Below are 26,021 nucleotides of genomic sequence, written 5' to 3'. Positions count from 1 at the left end.
TTTGAAGTTACGAAGACACAAATTGCTAGCTGCATGCAATTTTCTTTTCTTTTTCACTCTTTTTACGTCAACTTTCCATATTATCATTCTTGTAAATATATCATAATAATGTGCTTTGGGCACCCACATCTTGTAATCTAGCTCCCTTTCTCTAGCTTGTCTACCATCACCCTTGGCTTCTTGCATGATGACCAAGGTGGAGACTTGTCCCATCCACTATTCTTCATATTATCAAAGATGCCATACATTATGTAGGATTATGTTAATCAAGAAGATTAGCTTAATCTAATCCCTCATGGAGGCTATATAAGGTATCCATGGAGATGTAAAGAGATACAATCACAAGCACATGAAAGCACTCTAGATCACGAAGCCCAAAAGGGAGCCACTAAGAGTACATTATGCAATGCCCTCATACTAGTCCATCTCTTTGAGGAAACTATGAGTGAGTCTTTTTTTAAAAAAATATAGCATTCCATGAATACACAATGACAAGCTTCCTTTACCTCTTTTCCTCTCGTCTCCCTCTCTTCTTATCTCTCTCCCTCTCTCATATTTTAATATGACGTTTAGATTTTATGGTGTCCAGATCATATGTATTCTCATCTAATTCTCCCTCTACATTTATATTTAAACTTATTAATTAAGACTTGCCATATGCTCTATTGGTGGGGAACCCTTATTTTCTCATGTTATATATATGTTCATGGGAGAAATTAGGAGCTATCACTTCTCTTAACCTTTCATCATCTTCATTTCCCTTAAGATGGGTTATAAATTCTCTCTTGTGAAGTTGTGTTTTGGTTCTTTACCTGTGCAATGGTGGAATGTTGAGTTGCGCCGGCGTTGTGTCGTGTCGCGTTACCGTGCCGTGTTGTGTTGAGGCGCTGTGTTGTGTTGAGGGGCCGTGTTGTGTTGAGGCGCCATGTCATGTTGGGGTGCCGTGCTGTGGTGAGAAATCGTGATGTGTTGAGGTGTCGTATTGTGTTGAGGTGCCGTGCTGTGTTGAGTATTCATGGAATCATAGTTATTATTAGGAACGGGGAATGGGACTCCCCGGAATGGGGGGAACGCCCAAAGTTAGGGAACATGAACGGAGGGAATCACACACACACACACACACACACACACACACATATATATATATATATATATATATATATATATATATATATAGAGAGAGAGAGAGAGAGAGAGAGAGAGAGAGAGAGAGAGAACACTTAAGTCTTAGAAGTTAGAATCTAGAGAGAGATATCATATTAACCATAATTCGTGAAATTAGAGACATAATAATCAAGTTTCAACAATGATAAAGATTCAAAATATTGTAATCAGTAATGGATTGTTACATTCATGATTCATCATTGTAATTAACAATGTTGCATAAGTCCAACAGGTGTGTATTGCAAAGATACAAAATATGCACTAAACTTTAAAGTCTAAAGATCCAAGTTACAAGAGTTTCAATTTCCAAGTCAATATTCTAAAGTTCTAAAAGGCTAGCTGCTAAGTGGTCTGATTCATGGAAGATGGCTCCATTGTGTCTGAATGCTCATCTTGCTAAACAACATCCTCACGATCACCATCACCATTACTATCACCATCGTCATCTTTTTCTCAATGTATAAAAGAATCAGCCTTTGCAACCGATGTACGAGCTAGCAAGCAAAGATTGGAGCTCACATAAACTAGGTCATTCGTCTTCATTGCACCAAGACAATTTCTCTTCTTTGAGTGAATGTGATTGAATGAGCTCCATAGTTACTCTAAACAAGAAGAGCTAATTGTTTGGCTAAGAATATGAATAGCCAAACTTTGCAACTATGGAGCGTTTGCCCCGTAGTCTTCCCACCATAAAGCAGCCCCAATATTTGTCCTGTCCTCTAGTGCATTCTCTGTACCAAACATCCCTAATGTTTGCCGATACATAGAGAGCGGATTTTTAATTTTGCGTTGCATTTCACAGCTAGGATAAAGCCTTGTAAGCAATGTGTTCCAAGCCTTGACTACCTCAAGGTCTCTTTGTTGCATCTTTCCTTGAAACTCAGGATCAAGCACATATATTGTAGCATGCATAGGAGAGTCATACTCATTCCATCTGCTGATGCATAACTCCTTGATCTGCTTATACTTGTCTGCATTTGGTTCCAAACTCTCCAACCTCTCAATTATGCGATCCATACCTTCATAGATCTTTCCAATGCATGGATCCATGCCATTTGCAAGCCTCAACATGTGCATAATAGGATCAACTATTTGATTGGTGCGATTCACTTCATCCCAAAAATCTCTATTAGAGACATATGCATTACATAACACAGCAGTAGTAGTGGCAGCCCCAGTCCAATTTTCATACTCATCACTAGCAAATAGCTCCCTAATTGCACCTTTGCAATAGTGCAATCGACCAAGCATAAGAAAGTTATATGCAAATAGTGTATCCGAGTATTTGAGAAGTTCTTTGTCACTTCTCTTGCGAAACTCAGCATGCAAGTACTGATGATTACATATAGATGTGATAATCTTGTTGCCTTTCGCAATAAGAGATGCAATCCATGGCAAGTCCCCAATATTCTTCAACAAGTTATTCAAGCAATGCGCCATGCATGGACTAAAGGTGATATGTGGATACATTGCCATTAAAATATTTCATGTTGTCCTGTTTGTAGGTCACCATCAGCCATAAACTGCACTACATTTTCTGCCCCAACAGCCTACACTGCCTCGTACCACTCGGATACCAATACATCTGCATTCTTTCCAGTCTCTGAAGCATCATGACTACCAATGAAGTATACATCTCCATGTATGGACCATGGCGTGTGTCACTCCATCCATGTGCTATCAATGTCACTCCATTTCTTGCCCATTGATTGCGAATATTTGTTGTTGCGATCTCTATGGCTACTTTCTCCTTTTGAAGCGATGTAGTCCTGATAGTTTCTGATGAAGGGGGCTTATATGTGGGTCCATACTTTGCAATCTTTGTCACCATATTTAAAAAATAAGGTGGCCTGGCTGATTTAAATGCAATACTGATCATGGTAAAAAAAGTGTGCCATTGTTGCATCTGTTTCCTCTTTTTTCTTTGATTCCCATGAAGTAAGTAGCATACCCTATTGCCCTTGAAGTCCATGTTGTTGGATCCACTGCTATATTTGGTGTCCTCTTGGCATGTGAATTCCCCATAGAAGTGGCTATGCGGTCAAGTAACTCCTGTCTTTTCTCAATTGATACATTAGTGCAAAAACGCACCTCTTTCCCCTCCTCATGTAGAAGATGGGCTCTCACTTTATTAGCCCCACTAGTGCGAGCATAACTGCAAAGTTTGCATTTCCAAGGGCGAGCCTCTCCACCTCTGAATGGCACCCCTGCATCTACCTCATCCCACCATGACCAAGTAGTGCTTTGACTTTGTCAAGTCGTTGACGAAGTACCTACTGAGGATGATAAAGATCCCATAGATGTCAATACTGCCATCTATGTAAAAGTGATAAATAATTAGTAAAGTTCAATGAAATTGCAGAAAATTGCACCAAAATTTCAACATGCATGCGCTAAATGTTTGCTAAAAATGCCCGAACTTTGGTGCTACTTCAGCATGCATTTCTTTTACTGAAAATGCCACAAATTTGGGGCATTCCAGCTTGCATTCCCTTGCTGAAAATGCCCCAAAATTTGGCATATTTTCAGCTCCTAAAATTGGGGCAATGACTGATTCAAAATGCCACAAATTTGTTTCAGCTCCTAAAATTGGGGCAATGACTGATTCAAAATGCCACAAATTTGGGGCATTCTAGCCTGCATTCCCTTGCTGAAAATGCCCCAAAATTTGATGCATTTTCAGCTCCCAAATTTGGGGCAATGATTGATTAAAAAATGCCCCAAATTTGGGGACATTGCACCCAAATATGGGCCCCAATCCTTAAGAAAGCCCCAATTTTTAGAGTAACTGCTGACAAGTGATCCAAAATGCCCCAAATTTGGGGAAGATAATAGTCCTACTGAACAAAAATCAGTACTGAGTAGAAAAACACTTCGGTCAGTGCTTGATGTGAGATTCCTCACTTGATTGCATGCGGGAGTCGGGGGCCAGGTAGGTGGGAGAGGCAAGCAAGAGCAAATAAGCGAGACGGGCGAGAACAGCAGGCGAGGCAAGGGGGAGCTTGTGGGACAAGTGGGAGCTGGCAGGACAGGCGGAAGCAGCAAGCGAGCTAGATGGGATACGCAGGGCAAGTGGGAGCAGCAGGCAAAGCAGGCGCGATAGGCACAACAGGTCGGAGAGGAAAGGCAGAAGTCGTCGGGCAGCAAATCGCGACCCTAAACGAGCACCAGCAAAACAAACAACATTTTTTTTTTCTAATTTTCATTGTTGAAATGGCCGTTCCAAACAGGGAACGACCCTCGAACGGACAGGGAATGGCCTGGAAAGGAACATGGAATGGGTTGGAATATTCCGCTGGCATTTCCTGGGCTCGGATCTCCCAGAACGCGTTAATCCGTTGCTATGCGCCAGAACGGCCGTTTCCTATTTCTATGCATGGAATGCTATATAAAAAAAGAGACTCACTTATCATAGCTAACCTCAAAGAGATAGACTAGCATGAGGGTTTTATATAATGTGCTTTTAGTAGCTCCCCTTTGGGCTTGGTGATCTAGAGTGCTCTCATGTGCTTGTGATTGTGTCTCTTTACATCTCCATGGGCACCTTATATAGCCTCCATGAGGGATTAGATTAAGCTAATCTTCTTGATTAACATAATCCTAGATGATGTATGGCATCTTTGATAATATGGAGAATAGTGGATGGGACAAATCCCCACCTTAGTCATTATGCAAGAAGCCAAGGGTGGTGGTAGACAAGCTAGAGAAAGGGATCTAGATTACAAGAGATGGGTGTTCGAAGCACATTATTATAATATATTTACAAGAAAGATAAAATGGCAAGGAACCAAAAGTGACATTCATCTTGTAAACCCATTTGCATGGTAGGACTTTCTGTCCCTTGGACAAATGCACCACTGCTCGTGGAGTGCTATAACACACATTTCATACATCTGAAAATTGATTTGTAGATATGAAATCTTTGCAATTACTTGAATTTTCATTATTGGTTGGTACTTGCTTCGTACCTTGGTCATTTGTGTGAGAGTTGGGTTCACATTTGTTGACTTTTGAGTCACTTTTAAGGTATAAATCATGGCTTGCAATAAATATAAAATCACCACTACCACCACAACAACAACAGTCAACAACCCAAACCACCACCAATAATAACAACCACGCCACCCAAAAAAATAAAGAAGAAAAAAAAAGCTTGTTTTTTGGTACGAATTCGTACGGTACGGTATGGTACGAACCGTATAGTACGAACTAGTTCGTACTACGTACGAGTGCAACTATGTGGAGGACATTGTTGTTTGTGGTTACGATCCACCGCCTTCAATTGGTGTTCTACTATCATGTTCTACTTGTGGCATTCTACTTGCAGTGTTTCTATTGCAGCATTCTATTGCGACGTTCTACTACTGCATTTTGCAACTTGATCATCTTTCTGGCATCTAAGGACTATGCTTCGCTTTCTTGACAATTGGTGATCATCTTTTTCATCCTCAATGGCATCAGAGAACTGTGTTTTACTCCCTCAACAGCTGTCCTTTACCTTCCAATGATTAGTTTGATAGCCTACTTCTTGAAGGACTGCATTTCTCTCCCTTCATTGTGCAGATTCCCACAGGTGTTGCCGTTTGATTCATACATGACAGTGCAGTTATCTTTAGAGCTTCGGCTTTGCTATATCAACTTTTTTTCACATAGCATGATTTAGTGTTTCATCATCTTGTTCTTTTGTGTTTTTTGAGTTTCTCTTCTCTCTCAGTGTTTGCTGTAGACACTTAGTGTTTTTGCCCGCAAACCCTATTGTCTCTTTAGTTCGTCATATATTCCGATGTGGTTTTATAGCCAGGGGTGCTCAGAGAGCCACGAAGATCCTCTACATCAGAAAATGCAAATATAGGTTGTGGGTTCGGCAACATCTACTGATTTCCCCTCCTATTTCTACTGCATCTCCTTCTCTCTCCTATCCTCCCTTTTACATGTTGGCACTTCGGTACTATGACTTCTCCACAGGTAGATGGATAGACCATTGGGGACTTCTACTATGGCATCTGTCATGAGGACATCTATTTTTGAAACCTCACTTAACATGTGGATTAATATTTAATCACATGGTTAAGTAAATGTTGCACATGTGAGGTATAATTGGGGTCAGAGTAAATTTACGAGCCCGAGACCCAAGGAAATCACGGGATGTCAAAGGCAAAAGTTGCTATAAGTTATGCGGCAAAGGTACTTGGTGGTATCTGGTGCCAGTTGTTGGCCTAGATCATTCATTTAGCTATAAGTGTCAGTTGGTGATACTAGAGAAGTGACGTTTAATGGTACCTAACACCAATTTGATGGTCAAAGATGGTGCAAAGACACTTGGGAATGGAAGTTGCCTAGCCAATTTAATTATTGGCCAGTCAGATTATTTTTTAGGGCTGAAGGTGAAATTCAGCTAAATTTAGGTGGAGGACTAGCCAGCCATTGAATTTGGGGCATTTCCATCGTCTATGAAGTGGGTGAAGGCCAGTTAATTGCCTGAATCAAGGGGCAAATCAGATTCAAGACTTGCTGGTCACTTTAGACAGCAAGGGGAGTTTGGATTGCGAAGGGGATCGGGAGAATCCCATTGTAAATTAATTTTTTCTTCAATAAAGCTAGAGAAATACCAAAAGGGGTACCAATTTTGGGGCCAATTGGGTGTGCATTGTCCAAGATCAGTAGGTAAATTTGTATTTTCAGATTTGCATTAATTGTTTGCTGCTGTAATTAAGTTGTAATCAGGGATTTACCACCCATCCAAGGGGTGTGCATTGTCCAAGATTAGTAGGTAAATTTGTATTTTCAAATTTGCATTAATTGTTTGCTGCTGTAATTAAGTTGTAATCAGGGATTTACTACCCATCCAAGGGGTATGCATTGTCCAAGATTAGTAGGTAAATTTGTATTTTCAGATTTGCATTAATTGTTTGCTGCTGTAATTAAGTTGTAATCAGGGATTTACTACCCATCCAAGGGGTATGCATTGTCCAAGATCAATAGGTAAATTTGTATTTTCAGATTTGCATTAATTGTTTGCTGCTGTAATTAAGTTGTAATCAAGGATTTACTACCCATGAAATCCTTTCATGGGTAGTAAATCCTTGTAATTTGTATTTTCAGATTTGCATTAATTGTTTACTAATTACAGCAGCAAACAATTAATGCAAATCTGAAAATACAAATTACAAGGATTTACTACCCATGAAATCCTTTCATGGGTAGTAAATCCTTGATTACAACTTAATTACAGCAGCAAACAATTAATGCAAATCTGAAAATACAAATTTACCTATTGATCCTTCATGGGTAGTAAATCCTTGATTACAACTTAATTACAGCAGCAAACAATTAATGCAAATCTGAAAATACAAATTTACCTATTGATCTTGGACATTCCTTTCATGGGTAGTAAATCCTTGATTACAACTTAATTACAGCAGCAAACAATTAATGCAAATCTGAAAATACAAATTTACCTATTGATCTTGGACAATGCACATCCGATTGGCCCCAAAATTGGTGCCCCTTTCGGTATTTCTTTAGCTTTATTGAAGAAAAAGTTGATTTACAATGGGATTCTCCCGATCCCCTTCGCAATCCAAACTCCCCTTGCTGTCCAAAGTGACCAACAAGTCTTGAATCTAATTTGTTCCTTGATTCGGGCACTTAATTGGCCTTCACCCACTTCATAGTCGATGGAAATGCCCCAAATTCAATGGCTGGCTAGTCTTCCACCTGAATTTAGCTGAAATTCACCTTCAACCATGAAAAATCCAAGTTATAAAGCTTCCAATTTCTGGCACTCTTCCCGAGGCTGCTGCTAAACCCTAATTTCTACTGCAAATTAGGGTTTACAATAGAGAAATCTGAAATTTCTTAGTCTTTGGTGATCTCAATGTTGCAATCTTTGGAGCAAGGCTATAGAACGGCTAGGAGATGGGAGAGAATGCTGAGGAGAGAGAAAATTTAGACTTTCTTCGCGAAGAACTGAAGAAAATTTGTCATTTACTGCTACTGCCCTATCTCAACAGCTTGTAGATACAAAGAACTGAAGAAAATTAGTCATTTATTGCTGCTGCCCTGTCTCAACAGCATGTAGAAGCTGTCACCTGCTGTTGATTGGTCTTCTCTTGCCCCTGTTGCCTCAGAAGGTCCTCCAATGGCTGCAAATCAAACCAGCAACATCTCCTCTTACTCTCTTGCAGGCTGAATACCTAAAAATACCTCTCTTCAGCCTCTAAAGACGTTTTTCAATTTAGCACGGTCATTTTTGACCAGTGGTAACCTTCCCAAATGGTTTTTCCAACATTATCCATAATTAAATACTAATTTTCAGTCTTTATAAGGTTGGTTTTAGCAGCATTGGACACACCACCGATGCTTGCCAACATCAATCTTTACTCCCTACATCGTCGAAGTGTATGTCTATCCCTAGGCACTTGTTGTGCCACCTCTCCTTTCTGGGCCATAGAGTTTTATAGTCATAAGTGATGCAAAATGGGATGGGGAGGGGTTGTTGTCACTTGTGACTATATAGTCACATGGAATGGGAAGTGGATGGAAATAAGCTACCATCCCCACAATCCTCAAGTCCAAAAATGACCATCACTTGTGACTATGCAGAGTTTATTTTGCACCAGCTTTCAAATTTTTATGCTCAAGGTAATACAACACATCCGATGCGCACTAAGTCCCTTCTAGCCAAAGGAGGATCACTTGGTACCTCAATCTCCTTGAGACCATTGCAATGCGCTCCAGAGGTTTCTCCTACTTCTTCTAGGGTTTAGTGGTCACCCCCACAATAACCCACGGTTCTACAGTCTGCTCCACTGAAAGATAGTGATCATTGGATACTATCTGTGTGTCAATCCGCTTCTTCGTGAGATAGTGATTGTTCGATACCTTCCATTACTTTGGCTCAACAGTCCGCTCCAGTGAGAGACGGCGACTATCACCCACCCTTGGCTCAGTATGAGCCCTCGACTACTCAGGTTTGAGAGGCTACCTCTGGGAGTTCTTCATCATCTTCGGTACCCTAGATACCTTCTTTGGCATGACCGATCTGAGAGGGATGTTCTTTCTTTGTTCTCCGTTGGGGCTTCTACTTCTTGGACTTCAGAGAGAACTCTGCATCTCCACCTTGAAGGGGGGTTAGCTACTCATCATGAAGTCCTTCACCCACCATTTACTCTTTGGGGATGGTTATCTTTTGAGTAATCATTTCTCTTATTAATACCTAGGATCTTCAGACATAATACCAAGTACATTGTAGACAGTAGCCGAGCTAGGCCAATCCATTGTCATGCATTTCTTCTGAGCAGATTACTCTAGAGAGGAACTCTGTGTTCCAATGTCTATTGTCACTCCCTATACATATTTGATGGAATATATGAGCATTCCCTTTTCGGAATGAATGGTTTACCCTAATAGCCCAATATCATAGTTAACTTTGTCAGTATGCTTTGTTGTTAAGTTTGAAATGCCAATATACCCTTGTGTGGTCTGAGCATGATAAGGCTTTACTCATCACTAGAGTTGGTGTTATCACTTAGATTGGGGCTTTGGAGGTTCAGCCGTGACTTGGTGATGAGGTTTTCGAATTTTTTCCAGTATGGAGTTACGGAGCTAGTGGCTTCTCTTTTGAGGTGGAGTGGAGTTCTATAGTTCATCTTGTCTATTGTTCCTGACTACAGGTTACCTTTCAGGTGGAAATCTTGGATCTCAGGGATCCTCTACATCTTCTCCTTACCTCTCTTCACTCCTCTTTCATAATTCCTTTTTGGACCTGAGAGGGGGTGTTGAGAAATCACTTCTTTAGTTAATTCACTCTAGTTAGGGTTTCACACCGATAGCCCCAAAAAGGGCTAGCGTCCTCATTCTGGACACTTTATCAGTAGGCGCCCACATAGTGGTGCGGACCCTAGATAGTTGGTGTCTATATATGGGCCACCTCTCCCCTCATTTAGAAAACCCTTCAGTCATTCTCCACCACTCTTCTTCTGTGACCCATCATTCCGACACCCTTCTCTCTCCTTGCCACTGTTGCTCATACCCCTATTAGAGGATATTGTAGTTTGTGGTTGCTATCCATCATCTCCACTCGGTGTTCTATTGTGGCATTCTACTACAGTGTTCTATTTCCATGTTTTATTGTGGTATTTTACTGCTGTGTTATGTAGCTGGCCCTCTTTCTAGCATTTGAGGACTACGCTTCGCCCCTTTGACAGTTGGTGATCATCTTCTTCATCCCTGACGGCGTCAGAGGATTACGTTTTACTCCCTCGAGAGTCGTCCTTCACCTTCCAGCGATTACTTCGATAACCCATTGCCCGGAGGGTTGCGTTTCTCTCCCTTCATTGTGCAAATTCCCATAGGTGCTGCCGCCTGATTTGGACAGGACAGTGCAGTCATCTTTAGAGCTTCAGCTTTGCTGTATGAGCTTTTCTTCACATAGCATGATTTAGTGTTTCATCATCTTGTGCTTCTGTGTTTCCTAAGTTTCTCTTCTCTCTCAGTGTTTGCCATACACACTCTGTGTTTCTCCTTGCAAACCCTACTGTCTCTTTACTTCATCGCATATTCTGACATGGCATCAGAGCATACCTATTATTTTGACACGGTATTAGAGCATTCCTGTTATTCTAACATGGATAGCCAATCTTCTCCTCTTGGCATGGGGAATCCATTGGGCAGCTTTGTAGCTCTGTTTATAGCAAGGTATGCTGTTATTTTTGAACTAAATATGAGAGAAATAGGTTATCATAGCACTAGGGCTGAGATTCCCCCTTATCCTAGGAGGTCTCAAGCCTAGTCCAATTTCTTGGCAACTTTATCACAATGGAAGCAACATTCTCACAATTTCATCGTGAGAAATCCCTTACTTTGTGAAAGGAACAATGTAGGATTACATGGTAACCAAAAAGGGCAATTGTCTATGCAAATGCTCCATGAAATTGGGTTCAAATGTTGGCTGTCATTCTTAAGGTTTGGCAGAGTGAAGTGTTCATTCACATTTTTGAACACTTCACAACTGGTTGGAGGTCAACATTTAAGGTGACAAGGTGATGGTGCAGCCGTGGATCAGTTGTGCCACAAGAAATCACTGAAATACAGCCATGTGTAACCAATTTCGAGCATACATCAGTAATCTAAAGAAATACTGAAAGGGGTGTTGACCTTTGGGGCCAATAGGTGTCATATGTGGTGCAGGAGCACTCTAGCCCCAGTTGTGTGTGGATTTTTCTTGCTGAATTTCCTGTTAAGCTGAATTAGGTGTTCGCTAAAATGTGGTCTACTGCCCTTTGGGCTTCGGAAGGCCGGTTTCAGTTGCTGTCGATCAGAGCATTTCAGTTTGCATGCCATCATCATCATGCAAGATTGCTGCATTTGCAAGTCCTCCACTGTTGTGCAGCTGATGATCGATCAGCACCCTGAAAGACAGATTTTGGGAGCAGTTCTGATGTTGAGTGCTGGCTGCTCTCTTTGAGATCCATCTATGTATGCCACACCATTTTGCTGATTTGTGGTCTCATTGACAACTCCTTCAGCACTACACACCTCGGATCCCAATTCACAAAGGCTTGTGTGGGCTTCTCTTGCTTGTGCTTGGAGCTTTTGTTTTTGTTGCAGCTACATTGTAGTTGCCCTTTGCTCCTTGAGCATATATTCATTGTATCTCAATTGTTCATATATTTATCATTGTTATGAATATGTTCTATGCTTCAAGATAAACTTGCTGTCAGCTACATATGTGTGATATTACCATGCATCTCTACTGTTGAGCCTACTAGAGTCACAGGCACATTAGACTGCCTTGGTCTCAGGGTTTTGCTTTTGTGCACTTTGGGCTAATTGACAGGTTGGCCACCTTTCGATTGTCTCACTCACTCCTATTTTTGGTTCTAGTATGGTTGCTGTCTCTCTATGTTATTTTGATTCCCTTCAACAATCATATCTACCTTGTTTAAACCCCCAAACCAACATAGAACATGTGTTAACTTGCAAAATGACCTTATTGACTGGCCATGCTCTTGAACACACACTACAGCCATCTGCATAGTCTGATTGTTGTGTAAATCCACCTCCAATTTCTTGGATCTCGAAAACCATGCACATTATAATCGACACATTTTATTGGTGTGTTCATCAGGGTATGCACTTGTGAGCCTATTTATCCATCTACAAAGAGGTGACAATCTCAGCATCTTGTAGGAGCTCTGCATTTTCATGGAAATCAAGTTTCATCATTTGCCATGTAAATGGTTTCATTATATGTGTTGATGTCCTAGTCCATGCCCATGTGAGGACTTGGGCCTCTGAAGTACAAAGCAAGCTACAGCTGTAGATGGAGGTTAAGAGCATTGTCCGGGTGAATCCAATTTTATGGCAGCTGTACATTCTTGCACATGGTTGGATTGGCTTCTTACTGCTGACCAGCCATTCAAAGACATCGTTTCTTGTCATTTGACTGTGGATTTGGAAGGATGCATTAGAAGCTTGAGGCTTGCTTTCTGCTTTGTCTTTTTTGCTACAAAATCTGGGTGGTAAACTAGGCTTTGGATCAGTTTCTGAGTTTTCTTGTTGGTCACTTTTAGCTGCTTGTTACTGTGGTATGTCTTTAGGTTCAATTTGCTGTTTGAGTTCAAATACTGGTGCACTTATGCTATGAGGCAAATTGGTTTTTTGCAGAGCAAGCTACCAGCTGTTCTTTTGTTGATGGTGCATCTTTTTGTATGCTAGTGTTTGGTTGGTAATTTGATATGTATTGTGCAGGTTTTGCGGGGGATACGTACATTTACCAAGTGTTTTCAACATGTCAGAATGGGATGCTTCTTTGCAGATTTGCGTGTTTGATATGAGTAGAGGACAACATGATGGTCATGAAGTGGAAAAGATTCTCTACTTCTTTCCAAACGAGTGCCCTTTGACTGCACAACTCTCTTTGATTGGCCTTGCAGAGGGCCTTGTCACATTTACAAAGTAGGTCTTATTGAGCTTAATACATGCATCGATTCTTTAGATGCATCAAGGACATTACACACATCGATGTTTTCATTTCTCACTTTCTGATAGCAGTTTTGATTGTGAAGGGTTTTTCGGGAAGGTCAGCATATATGTTAGAATTCAAAGATCAAAATAAGTATTTGATACTCTATAGTTTGGTATATACTTTTTAAAGCCTACAATTCAGCCTTCGCATCTTTATTGACGGAAGTAGATGAAGACCATAGTAAGTGGGCACCAAATGCTGTTTGGTAAATACTTGAAGGTAGGTAGCTCAAGTGTAGGGGTGTGTGACCATGTATACATTGGTTCAAAGGAGACTTTTCTATATATGTCCCTTTGACTTATCTTTCTTTGTTTTTTGTTTCTTTTGAAGTCTCCTACTTTATGGCTTAATGTGTCTGAATTTGGTGCTGTCTATAATCTTTCTAAGTAAACTATATGAGATTCTTAAGGTTAGAATCAAGGCCAGACCTTAATTTTGTTTGTTTGTTTGTTTTTGTTTCTTCAAGAAGTTCTCGAAGTCAACTGGGATTCCTGATGGTCAATGGCCAAAATCTGGGTGCTATCCCTGAGATGATTGATGTCAACCTGAGGCTTTTAATCTTCTGTGTACATCTTGCAATAACCAAGCTTGAACTGTCTTGGCAAGAATGTGTGAATATTTATATTGTCATCCAAATAGGGAGGCTTGTAATCTTCTTTTTATCTTACATTGCTCAAACTGCTCCCCAAAGCCTGTTGTAGTGGATTGAGATATAAGAATCCCTCCTAAAACCAAAGTATTAGTTCATATTCTACAGCCACAACAATCTTGCTAAGGCAATATTTGACTGTACGTGGTGCTTAGCTATTTTTTTGCCTTTCTCCTCTTTGAAATAAGATGACGTTTCCTTTTTGTGGTTTCATCTCAACTTTCCTGAAATCTGTGGAAGGAGTGAGGAATTGATCTCTGTTGGATCCTTCTGATTGTGAAATCAGGCAATGGTAAAGTACTTAGAATGTTAAAAGGAAGAAGCCATTCTCATGTAGGAAACCTTCTCCTTAATAATTAATTAGACCATGGCTTCCTCAAGAAGAAATTGGTGAGAAACTTCGCCATCCTCCTTTGGTTTGTCATGAAGGAAATGCTGAACACTGGATTTAGCCATTATTGCTGAATTGGCTCTGCAATTCTCCGAGTTTTTGAAGAAGAGGGCACACTTCTTTATGAAAAACAGGTTATCTTAAAAATACTATCTCCGGAATTAGGGGCTCTTTTCTGGAAACTGATAGTTCTCTTCCAGCAGTTGAGACCCTCTCTGCATGCATGGAGTTGAAATAGAGGCTTTTGGGTGCTGGTCAACGTTGGTCAACAAGTTTTTTGCCATTCAAAACAGCTTCAGATGCCATAGACAGCTTTTTACTTGCTGAAAGAGATCCTGTTCCACTCTATCACAGGTTCACACAAATGAATGCTATGTGTTCAAACATAGCTTATACATGCATCAGGAGTCCATGCTGTTGAAGCCATTTGTTACCAGCTGAGGGATGGCATAATGACCAATGGCCACCCAAACATAATTGTAAGCTACTTAGGTCCTAACTGGTCACATCATTCTTACTGCTCCATATTAGGTGTGTGGGTTAAGTCTCCATGTGATTGGTTTTGTTTCTAGCTTTTGGTGTGCAAGCAGTCTTTAGAATCACATTTATTGGCTATGGGCTAGCATAGCCTTATCAATTTTTAGAGATAACATTTGAAAAAAGGCAAGCTTCTTAAAGCATTTTGAGGATGAAAGTCCTGGATTTTTGATGTCTAACTTTTCTGCTAAGAGATTCCTTTTAACTGTAGTGGATCAGTGTGAAGTAGTGTAGTTGTACAATTTCAAATCCCATTATTTTCTTATTTTTTCTTGTTATGTATGTCTTTCAGAACTAGGAGGTTTAACAGGGACCACATGCTGATCTCTTACATTAATTTGGGCAAAGGATTTTGAGAGTTTGCATTATCTTCTTTTAATAAGGGTTCTCCTTCTTGGGGAAGGGAAGGTTCTGAATATAACAGTGACTTACGTGTTCTATCAGGATATTCTCTCCCGATACTCCTTGTGAGAAAATTGAATCTGAGCGAAGAACTCATATCTTTTTTCAGCCAGAGCCAGAAATTTGGATGATTATGGTAAGTGGTTTTGGGGGTTTTAAAGATAAACTATCTGGTATATAAGTATTTTGGCAGGTTTTCTTGTTGGAAGCTAGGTGAGCATCAGTTCTGAACAAGCATCATGGTTGTCAGTCAAAGTCTTCCAATGCATCTATTTGTTGTTGATTCAGAATGAAATAGTAACATATTCATAATTCATAATAGTACTAGCCTTTGGCTAACATAAGCAATGAAACCTTGTCAACTCACTATCTTTCAGGTAAACGCATTTACATGCTAAACAATGTGGCTGTGGACCTTATAAATTCCCAATGCTGACTTGTAGATATATTAAATGCACAGTTTTGATGCTGCTGTGGACTTGCTCTCTCACACACTTCTCCAGAAAGTAAATAAGACTGCCACAAGCTAAAATAAGCCCAAGGGTTTTCCTTGTTTAAGACAAAAATCTGCTGCTTATGCATTCTTATAGTGCTTGCAAGTTGACAGACAGGGAAGAGAGGAAGACTCATCTTTGTGGTGTGGATGAAAGAGGTAATGCAGATTTTGTGCATGTTCAAAAGTGCTGTACAGTACCTCTGTCTGAAGCATGTAGTGACTTTTAATTTGAATGCTGAAATCCTTCCATGGAGTGCTGCTTAAGGGAGATTCAAAATTTGTTTTGTCCCATGAACATGCCACTCTTTGTTTAATATCACAATTCCTGAATATGAATACAATATAGAGGAAGAATCAGGACATGCCTTTAGGATAACTATTTCTATTTGGTGCAGGTAGTGGACAAAAAGAAGGAAAATGGTGAGCTTGGAAGGACTGCTGCATTGCAAGCTGTTTTGAGAGAGGCACATGGCCTATTTTCTTTATTCTATGGTTCTATCAGAACCCTGCTTACAAACCATCCAAATGGAGATATCACGAGAAGTTGCTTGCATGTGTTTTTCTCAGACTACCTTTCAGGTTAGAAGCTTTTCTACTATATAAACCAGATTGCAAATATTCAAAATTCTACTGTAACTTTTGCATGACTGAACTCTTCGTAGCTTGTTTGTGTGCACAGAGTATGTGGTTGGCAAAAGGTTGGTAATGCCGTCCATTCAAGGCGGTTTACAAGAGAGAGGAACCATTCAAATGATTTCTTTGGAGCGAAACACTTCGCTCGAGGTGCAGGTGAGAGATTTATTCCTATTACAGGCTCCTCAGTATTCTTCTGAAAAGAGGGAAATATGTTGATCCAGGGCAGTGCCTTACCACATGGTACTGTAGGCATTTAAGACCAAAATAATGTGGTGATGGAAACTTTAGTTGTACAGATATTTTAACGCTTTCACCTTTTGTTAGCATTGCCCTTTAGGGCATATGCTTATACAATGGTGTGGTGACAAGGTGGTGCAGGTCCCAAAAAATTTACCCACTGTTAACTTCAGTTAAGTGGTCCACTTAGTCTTGAAATGTGTGTATATCTTGCTTTGAGAGAAAGAAGAATTTATTTTTAAAATTTGAAACAAAAGGGTGCTCTCTCTCTCTCTCTCTCTCTCTCTCTCTCTCTCTCTCTCTCTCTCTCCCCCCCCCGCCCTCCGCATGCAGAAACGATAGTGTGCCCTTGTGTCGAGGTCAGACAGTTGGTCTTTGGTGTAAGCTAAGATGAGAAAACAGAGAAACAAGAAGACCAGGTTATTTCTAGGTTTGCCAAGCTTCTCAGACACCATGGCAAGGCCAAGGCTCTCTCTCAAGGCGGATGTCTGCACATGCTCATCACCTCTTACGGCTATGACAGCAACACCTACCTTCTCAATTCCCTCATACACTTCTATGTGGTCTGTGGGCAATTGGCATCTGCACAGGCTGTCTTCAATGGCATCCCACTGCCAAACCAGGACTCATGGAACATCCTTCTCAATGTATACATTCTGTGTGGGCACACCCACCTTGCCGTGGGAGTCTTTGAAAGAGGACCTAACCTGGTGCCTGCACATTGAGCACCATGATCCATGCTTACAGTCAGCATAGGAATCTTGAGGCTGTGGAGAGCATCTTTCGGAGCATTTGGCATCCTAACCTTGTCTGCTGGACTGCGATGATCACAGCTTACACTCAGAATAGAGATTGCTTGAAGGCACTGGAGCTTTTCTATCAGATCCAGCTCAAGTGTACACAGCTTGATAGAATCAGCTTTGTGTCTGCTATTGATGCATGTGGCAGCATGGTAGCATGCAAAGAAGGCATGACTATCCACAATGCCATGATCTAGTGTTCTTTTGAATTCAGACCTATGGGGAACCCTTGTTAATACGTATAGTAAATGTGGGAACTTGCCTGATGCCAGGGAAGTATTCACCTGTAAACGCCCTGAACAACGTAGTATGCTTAACAATTATGATATTCGCTTGTTTGCGAGATTTAATATAAAAGAGAATGAACACTTAAAGCTGAAAATGAAAATTACTCACAAAATTACAGCCATGAAAATGTAAAAGTAATGGAGACAAGATTGAGGGTTGAAGATGGGCAAACCCCCCTCCCCTCCCCCCCCCCCCCCCGAAGGAATGTATTTCAGCTCAATCCAAGTCCAGCATATTCTCTGATAATCTCAGCAAATCTCAGCCATTTGGAGCAGATCCCAGCCAGATTTGGTGGAGAGCAAGAGAATTTCTAATGTAAACCCTAATCTACAGCAAAAATTAGGGTTTAGCAGCCACCTTGGGATCCGCACCAGCAATTGGAGGCATAGAAGATTGAAATTGCAACCAAAATTTTAGGAATTGCCAGGGATTTCGGATGCCATCCCATCCCATTTGATTTGGGGGAGCATTTGGCAAGTCGGGTCCAATTTGTACAAGTCCTGGGTGAAGATCAAGGGATTAACTGCCCAAAAGGCTTGTTGATCATTATGACAGCAAGGGGCTTTTGGATCAGTGGAGGAGATTAAGAAATCTTAGTTGTACTCCATCCAATTATATGTATGTGTGTTTTACTTTCAAAGGCCTATAGTTCTTTATAAGAGAAGTTTCAAATGCTAGGTTAGTAGGAGGATTTGCAACCATGTGCAAGCTGCACGCACAATTCTAGGAACCATGCACTAAGCTATGATTATTCGACACTAGTCACAACTATGGGGTTGAGATCCAAGGATCTAGCCTCTATCATGAAAGAAGAGAGCCGCTTGGAGAGTAAGATGGACCAAGAAGTCTAATACGACAGCTGGCAACCCCCTTAACGGACTGCTAGTGATGATGGTAGTACATGTGATTGGTAGTAAGCCATCAATGCCCCATGAGATCCTCAAAGGAGAGCTAGGGTGTAGTACCCGTTGTCACAGAATCCCTCTTCCAACTTATGACAATCCTTTATAGATTATGTGATTCTCCATGCTAGAGGTACCTCCATGTGGTGCTTATACCTTCCAAGTAGCTGGTTGTTAAGAGTGACTCTTGCTATTGGTATCCCAAATGTGCACTTGGATCTGCTGACATAAGATCAGGATAGATTCCTCTTCTCTCACTTAGCCACCGAAAGCTGAATTGGGAAATTAGGATTGAAATTGTATGATTGGACACTTAGAACTTGGATGAGCCTAGTGCAACAGCTTGGTAGGAAAATGGGAGGTGTGAAAGATTACCGGGAGCTTCACAGATGGCACACCTGGAAGGCATGTTGTTAGTTGATTTTTGGTGGTAAGTGCCTCTTTGTATACGTGACCTTGGTAGAGCTTCGAACACCCATCATCATTGGGACAAGGGCGATTCTTGGGCCCTTCAGGGGAACCGACATCACTTCTTAATCATCTGTGGCAACCATGATATGTTTTTCACAATGTAGGCCAACAGTTCTAGGTGATGGTATACTCTGTGGCTTCTCTTCCCTATACCCCTCAGACTGCCTTGAGAGGCTTGTATATATGATTGTTTTGTGACTTTGATGTGGCTCCAACTAGGTTGTTGAGCACATGTACTTTGTAAGATTCTTTGGAGTAATATAATTAGTCACAGTTTTTACCGCTAAAAGAACAAAAAAAAAGAGAGATTTTTTGCACCTCTTTGGAGATGCTTTCAATAGATGCCCAACCTATATAGACGTACCCATCACAAGTCCTTAGATGTGCCAATGACCAAATCTACACCTCATCACTCAAGTCGAGGATAGAAACAAGTAGATATGAGGGCATAGCCTCAAAAGCCTACATGTGACAACTCTGTGGATCAAAGATAGTGTCTCAAGAGCACTAGATATGCCATTGTAAGGTATACTGAAACCAACCTTTCTCCTCGGATAGGGTGGTACAAACATGATTTAACACTAATTATAGCAAGTAATTAATTCACATAAATCGAAATTGCAAATGTTACTACTTAATCTTGGACAATGCACAGCTTGTTGGCCCCAAAACTGACACCTCTTGGGATATTTCTTTAACTTTTATTGCAAATGGATGGAGTACGACTCAGATGGTCTGATCTCCTCCACTAATCCAAGTGCCACTTGTCAAAACTGACCAGGTTTTATAACAGAGAGCGCGAGAATCGAGACACGCAGTGCTTACACATAGCAGCACACACAGAGAGAGAGAGAGAGAGAGAGAGAGAGAGAGAGAGAGAGAGAGAGAGAGAGAGAGAGAGAGAGAGAGAGAGTGTGTGTGTGTGTGTGTGTGTGTGTGCAGAGTAGAGAGTGAGAACGAGCATGACTTGTGGATACAATGACGAGTGTACCTCTTTAGGTTTTTAGATAGATATATATATGAAAGTACAAATGTGCTAAGGGTGTGTTCACACCCGTGCATATGTAAAAGGCACGATGGCCCTTTATTCCCAACAACCTCCCACTTAAAACAATGTGCCTTCAGAGGAGAAAAGAATCATCTAAGTCTAGGTATATATAAACTTGAAATACATATATCTATCCAACTCCCATCATTTGTTAGCAATGAGCAAACCGCTCTACTGGAAGACCCTTCGTGAGAAGGTCTGCATGATTATCATCTGTATGCACTTTGACAAGCTCAATGCTCTTGCTGTCAAGTACATCTCTAATGAAGTGATACTTCACTTATATGCACTTCGTCTTTGCATGAAGGATGGGATTCCGTGCTAGCATGATAGCACTTTGACTATCACAATGGAGAAATAGGTAACTTTGTAATGCCAAGCTCTCCTACCAGATGTGAAAGCCATAAAGCCTCCTTGCATGCCTCAGTGGCAGCCACATACTCTGCCTCTGTAGTAGACAATGCAACACACTTTTGTAGCCTGGAGATCTAAGAAACTGCTCCTCCTATGAAGGTAAACACATACCCAGAAGTGGACTTTCTGCAGTTCGCATGACCAGCATAGTCTGCATCCGTAAAGCCAACGACAGATGCCTTTTGCTTTCCAAAGCAGATGCACAAATCTTTGTGCCTTTGAGGTATCTCATAATACCTTTTACTGCTTCCCAACGCTTTTTACCAGGGTTTGCCATGTATCTGCTAATCACTCCCACTGAAAAGGCAATGTCAGGATGTGTAGCAACCATAGTATACATCAAACTGCCAACATCTGAAGCATATGGTATCTTGGCCATTTCAGCCTTCTCATCATCAGATGTAGGGCTGTCCTCTGCACTGAGTTTCACATATGGAGGCAATGGAACCCCAATTGTTCCTCCCCCCCCCCTCCATATTGAAACGTTGCAAAACCTTGGAGATATACACCTGCTGAGAGAGATAGAGTAATCCTTTTGACCTAACTCTGAGTATTTGTATGCCAAGAATGCGATTTGCATCACCAAGATCTTTCATGTCAAAGCTGCCATGAAGACTTTGCTTCAGTGAGTTCAAGGCATGAGTATCCCTGCCAGCAATCAACATGTCATCAACATACAGAATCAAGATAATCAGGTTGCTATCTGCTGCCTTCTTGGTGTAAAAGCAGTGATCCACTTGACTTCTATGAAAACCTTGAGACTGCATAAATGTATCAAACTTATGATACCATTCTCTTGGTGCTTGTTTCAGTCCATACAAGCTCCTTTGAATTTACATACCATCTTCTCTTTCCCTTCTGCCACAAACCCCTCGGGCTGTTGCATATATATGTCTTCATACAGATTACCATGTAAGAACATAGTCTTTACATCCATCTGTATGAGCTCCATATCTTCAGCTGCAACCAAGCCCAAAATGGTTCTCAATGTAGTCATCTTGACTATAGAAGAGAATATCTCATCAAAGTCAACTCCATGTTTTTGCTTGTATCCCTTCGCAACCAATCTTGCTTTGTCCTTTGGTGAGGAACCATAAGTGACCTAAATCTTGTAAATCCATTTACATGGAAGGGTTTTTCTGCCCTTTAGGCAACTGTACCAAGTCCCAAGTGCCATTTTTCTCAAAAGATTCCATCTCTAACAACATGGCTTTATACCATTTCTTGCTGTCTTATCTATCCATTGCTTCCTTGAAGCAAGATGGTTCACCAGAGTCTGTCAATATGACATAATCAGCCATATTGTTTGCACCATGAACAAATCTGTTAGGTTGTCTAGTAGCCCTAGACGATCTCCTAACCCAATGATCATTGTTTCCTGGCCGTTCCTGCAAATTTCCATTTTCAGCTTGCTGTCCTGGCATTTCAGCTTGCAAATCAGCATTAACAGCTTGTTGTCTTGGATGTTCCTGCACATCTAGTGGCTCATTATTATGGGCAATAGCTGGCTAATCATTTCTAGCATTATTTTCTGCATTTACAAGTTCATTTACAGCAGGTATTTGCTGTTGTACAGCGGGCACATTTTGCTGTCCAAAATGTATTTCTTCTCGGAATACAACCCTACGAACCTCCTCAGTCTTTTCGGGCTGTTTATGCATGCGATCTTCCCGGAAGATAACATCATTGCTGCGTACTACTTTCCTTTTCTCGGGATCCCATAATCTATACCCCATTTCACCCTCATCACCATATCCTAGAAAAATGCATTTACAGGACTTTGAGTCAAGTTTGTTGCGTTTTTCTTTACGAATGTGCACAAATGCTTCGCATCCAAACACTTTCAAGTGTGCATACGAAGGTGGCTTGCCCGACCACTCTTCTTGGGGAGCTCCCCTCCCCCTCCCCCCCAAAGACCTGTTTGGGACCGATTAATCAAGTGTACGGCTGTCATAACAGTCTCTGTCCAAAAACCATGGGGTAATGTTGCATGAGACAGCATCGTACGGAACTTATCTTGTATGGTCTGATTCATACGCTCTGCAACTCCATTTTGGGGTGGATTATGAGGGGCAGTGAGCTCCCTCTTTATCCCTTTGCTATCACAAAATGCTTGAGAGGCCTTGGACACATATTGCTCACCATTGTCAGAGCGAAGACACTTAAGTGTCCTATCAGTCTGATTTTCAACCAATGCTAAGAAATTTTTAAACTTGTCAAGCACTTTGTCCTTGCTGCGAATAGAGTAAACCCATACCTTCTGTGTAGCATCATCGACAAAGGTGACAAAATATTTCTTTCCTCCTAAAGATAACTCTGGGATCTGACATACATCGGAATGTGCTAACTCTAGAAGAGAAGATTTCAGTGAAAGAGACTTCTTATGAGATGTCTATGCATGTGCATCATAAACACAATGATTACAATGCTTAAATCAGCATAACGAAGACATGAGAACCACTCACGATGAGGGGTGACATGAAAGGAAGCACCTGAATTGAGAATCCAGGTATGCATGTCATCATCTGTATCTGCAAGTAAAGCATGTGCACTAAAGTGTGAAGAGACCAAGAGTACGTCATTCCCACTGTCACTGTCATGAGTGACTACATTCACCTCTTCAATTTTGATACTGCTCTTCTTAGGCTGACTCTCTTTCTTCTCTTCCTTGCTATCATCTATCTTTTTGCCCTTTCCTTTTTCTTTCTTTCATTTGTAGCAGTCTTGTTAAAGTGACTCTTCTTGTCAGAATGATGGCATTCAACATCCTTACCACGTGATTTACTGCGTCCCTTGCTATCAGATTTGCCTTTATGCTGTGATCTGCCCCTAATATGCAAAGCATTGGAAGACTTACTGGATGCATTGTTCTGCTGATTCATTTCTTCCACGAATAGAGCACTCTCTACATTAGTAGACAAAAGAATCGCATTAGAATTGCTCATAGCAGTTCTGAATGTATCCCAACTCTCTGGCAGAGTGCAAAGCAAGAACATAGCCTTAAATTCTTCATCAATCAATAACTTCAAGGCAACCAGCTGACTAAAAATGGAGTTAAACTCACTCAACTGAGTAGACATTGCTGTACCCTCTTTCATACGCAAATCCATAAGCTTTTTCAGCCAATACACTTTGCTTGTGGTACTCTTCTGTGCATACAGTTCTTCCAGTCGAGTCCAAATAGCATATGCAGAATCCAAACCTTCAATGTTAAACAACAAGGCATCAGAAATTGATAGCTCGATGGTTGAGCGTGCAAGCTCATTTAACTCATCCCAATCTTCCTATTCCATATCTGCAGGCTTTGCCGCTTGGGTCTTAATCGGCTTTGCCTGCTTCTTTTGCAACAGGATATTGTAGCACTGTTTTTGCCAGACTGTAAAATTATGTGTTCCTTCAAGCTTTTTAATGTGCATGAGATTACTGCTGTCACTGCTGCCAGCCATAATTTTCAGCCCAAATGTGACAAAAAATTTCAGCAAGTGGAGACTCAAACTATCACACAAGTGACCAAGGTAGAAACAAGTAGCAACCAACAATAAATGACTACGTAGAAGTAGAAATTTCAGATTTGCAGATAAATTTTCAGAAGCACTAAACCTTGTGCTGCAGCACTCCACAACTGATTACAGCTGTTTCAAGGCAAATACATCACATTGCATGAGAAGTCCCAAATTTGAGCTGCAATTTCTGTTGTACATGCACTACGGTTACAAAAATTGACACGCACGGTCAAAAGCCCCAAAGTTTTTGTGCCCAAAGCATCAACTGTGCATTTGCACTGTCTCTCACATGCATAGAACAGACCAATTTTGCCAAAATAGAGAAATTTCAGCAAAACCCCCAAATTTTTAAAGTGTTAGATGTCCAAATTGCATGGAATTAAACCCTCATGTACATAAAATGACCAAATGATGCACAAATTTTGCCCAAACAGCAAAAGCCCCAAATTGCACGGGATCGGATGTGCATCAATGTCGAGAATTTGGGTAAATTTCAGCCTAATTCTTGCATGTATATGAAAAGCCCCAAATGTTGGAGGCAAAATGTCATAAATTTTTGCAATTTTTGAGACAAATGGTCTTGCTTTGCATCACAATTCCCAAATCTGAGAAAAGGCCCAAAATTTTGGGCCAAGATTGCACAAATCTGGAAACTGTGCTTATGCGCGCGAAGGCCCGGCAAGGGGAGAAGCAAAAATTCCAAGAATTTGACAAAAAATGACAAGAGAAAAAAACATCCTTCACGTCCGATGAAGTTAAAGATATGATTGCCAAAGCCCAGCAATCATACACAAAACAAGCCAATAAGAAAAGAAAAGCTATGACTTGCTTGCTTGTCAGTCGCCACGTGTTAGCTGCTTGGCGGCCACGTTGGTCTTGTTTGACGTTGACCCGTCAAATTTGGTCGCTCGCTAGTCTTTCGCTCGACTGCTCGTGCTGGTACCGCTGGTCCTCTAGACGACTGTTATCACCACATAACCAGCCTGTTGCGTCGCCTACTCTTCAGCCGATTGTCGCATGCCACCTGGCCTTTATCCAGTTGACCACTGTCTACTTCGTCTTGAGAAGCGTGCACTCCTTGTCACTCTGATACCAGTTTGTTGTGATAGAGAGCGCATCGAGACACGCAGTGCTTACACACAGCAGCAGAGAGACAGAGAGAGCGCAGAGTAGAGAATGAGAGTGAGCACGACTTGTTGGTACAATGACGAGTGTATCTCTTTAGGTTTTTAGATAGATATATATATATATATATGAAAGTACAAATGTGCTAAGGGTGTGTTCACACTCGTGTACATGTAAAAGGCACGATGGCCCTTTATTCCCAATACTAGCAAGCCTCTAAACCAATTTGTCTCTAGGTTTGCTTGGGGATTGGCCTTGACTTGGTTCCTTGAAAAACAAATTGAGTCCTAAATTTGATATTGGTTGGTTGGTCTCTTTAATCTCCCTGAAATTCCTCAATTTCAGTTGTATGAATTCAAGTTCTAGGCCCTCAATTTTGAGCACACATCTCGAGATGGCTGTCAAGGCCTAATTTTTGCTATAAGTTAGGGTTTACAGCAGAGATTTTCTAATATCTCCATCTCTAATGACTCAAATGGATGGATTTTATTGAGATAACTTGAGAGATGGCTAGGGATGAAAGAGAATGGTGTAAAGAGAAATTATAGAGTTTCATCACGAGAAATTTCAGAGTTTCATCGCGAGAAATGCTAAAAAATTGTTCTTGCCTTGCTCAAATAGCCATGGAAGCTGTCACCTACAACTTAGGACCAGTAGAAAGACTTGTCCCCTCCTATATGCTATCACGTGCACTAGAAGGACCTTGGGCTACTATTACGTACTCCTAGAGGGCTCTAAATTGTTGCTCACCTACTGTAGGAATGGTCCTTGGTGGCTACAAATCACATCAACAACATCTCCTTGCTCTTTAAGAGCCTTCTTCTCTCTCATAATGGCTCGAATAGATTTCCACCAGTCCCTAAAAACGTTTCTCCTACTTGCATGGGTAAGTTTTTTCAAGTGGCAGTCTTCTAATTTCATTTTTTA

General features: G+C 41.1%; 1 protein-coding gene across 2 annotated transcripts in view; it reads left to right on the top strand.

Moving 5' to 3' along the window:
• LOC148015246 (vacuolar fusion protein CCZ1 homolog A-like) overlaps positions 1-26,021 on the top strand; it is a 117,004-nt gene that overhangs the window by 25,856 nt on the left and 65,127 nt on the right. For both annotated transcript variants that reach the window (XM_087665076.1, XM_087665077.1), the window contains exons 2-5: positions 12,919-13,125; positions 15,217-15,310; positions 16,066-16,249; positions 16,350-16,459. In XM_087665076.1, coding sequence (XP_087521202.1) covers positions 12,959-13,125; positions 15,217-15,310; positions 16,066-16,249; positions 16,350-16,459 — 555 coding nt within the window. In that variant the 5' untranslated portion in view covers positions 12,919-12,958. The remainder of the gene's footprint in view (positions 1-12,918; positions 13,126-15,216; positions 15,311-16,065; positions 16,250-16,349; positions 16,460-26,021) is intronic.

Source organism: Lygodium microphyllum, chromosome 24 (genome assembly GCF_053477565.2).
Source record: "Lygodium microphyllum isolate KBCC chromosome 24, Lygodium_microphyllum_v1.1.10, whole genome shotgun sequence".
Lineage (NCBI taxonomy): Eukaryota > Viridiplantae > Streptophyta > Polypodiopsida > Schizaeales > Lygodiaceae > Lygodium > Lygodium microphyllum.
This window is presented reverse-complemented; position numbering and strand designations above follow the sequence as displayed.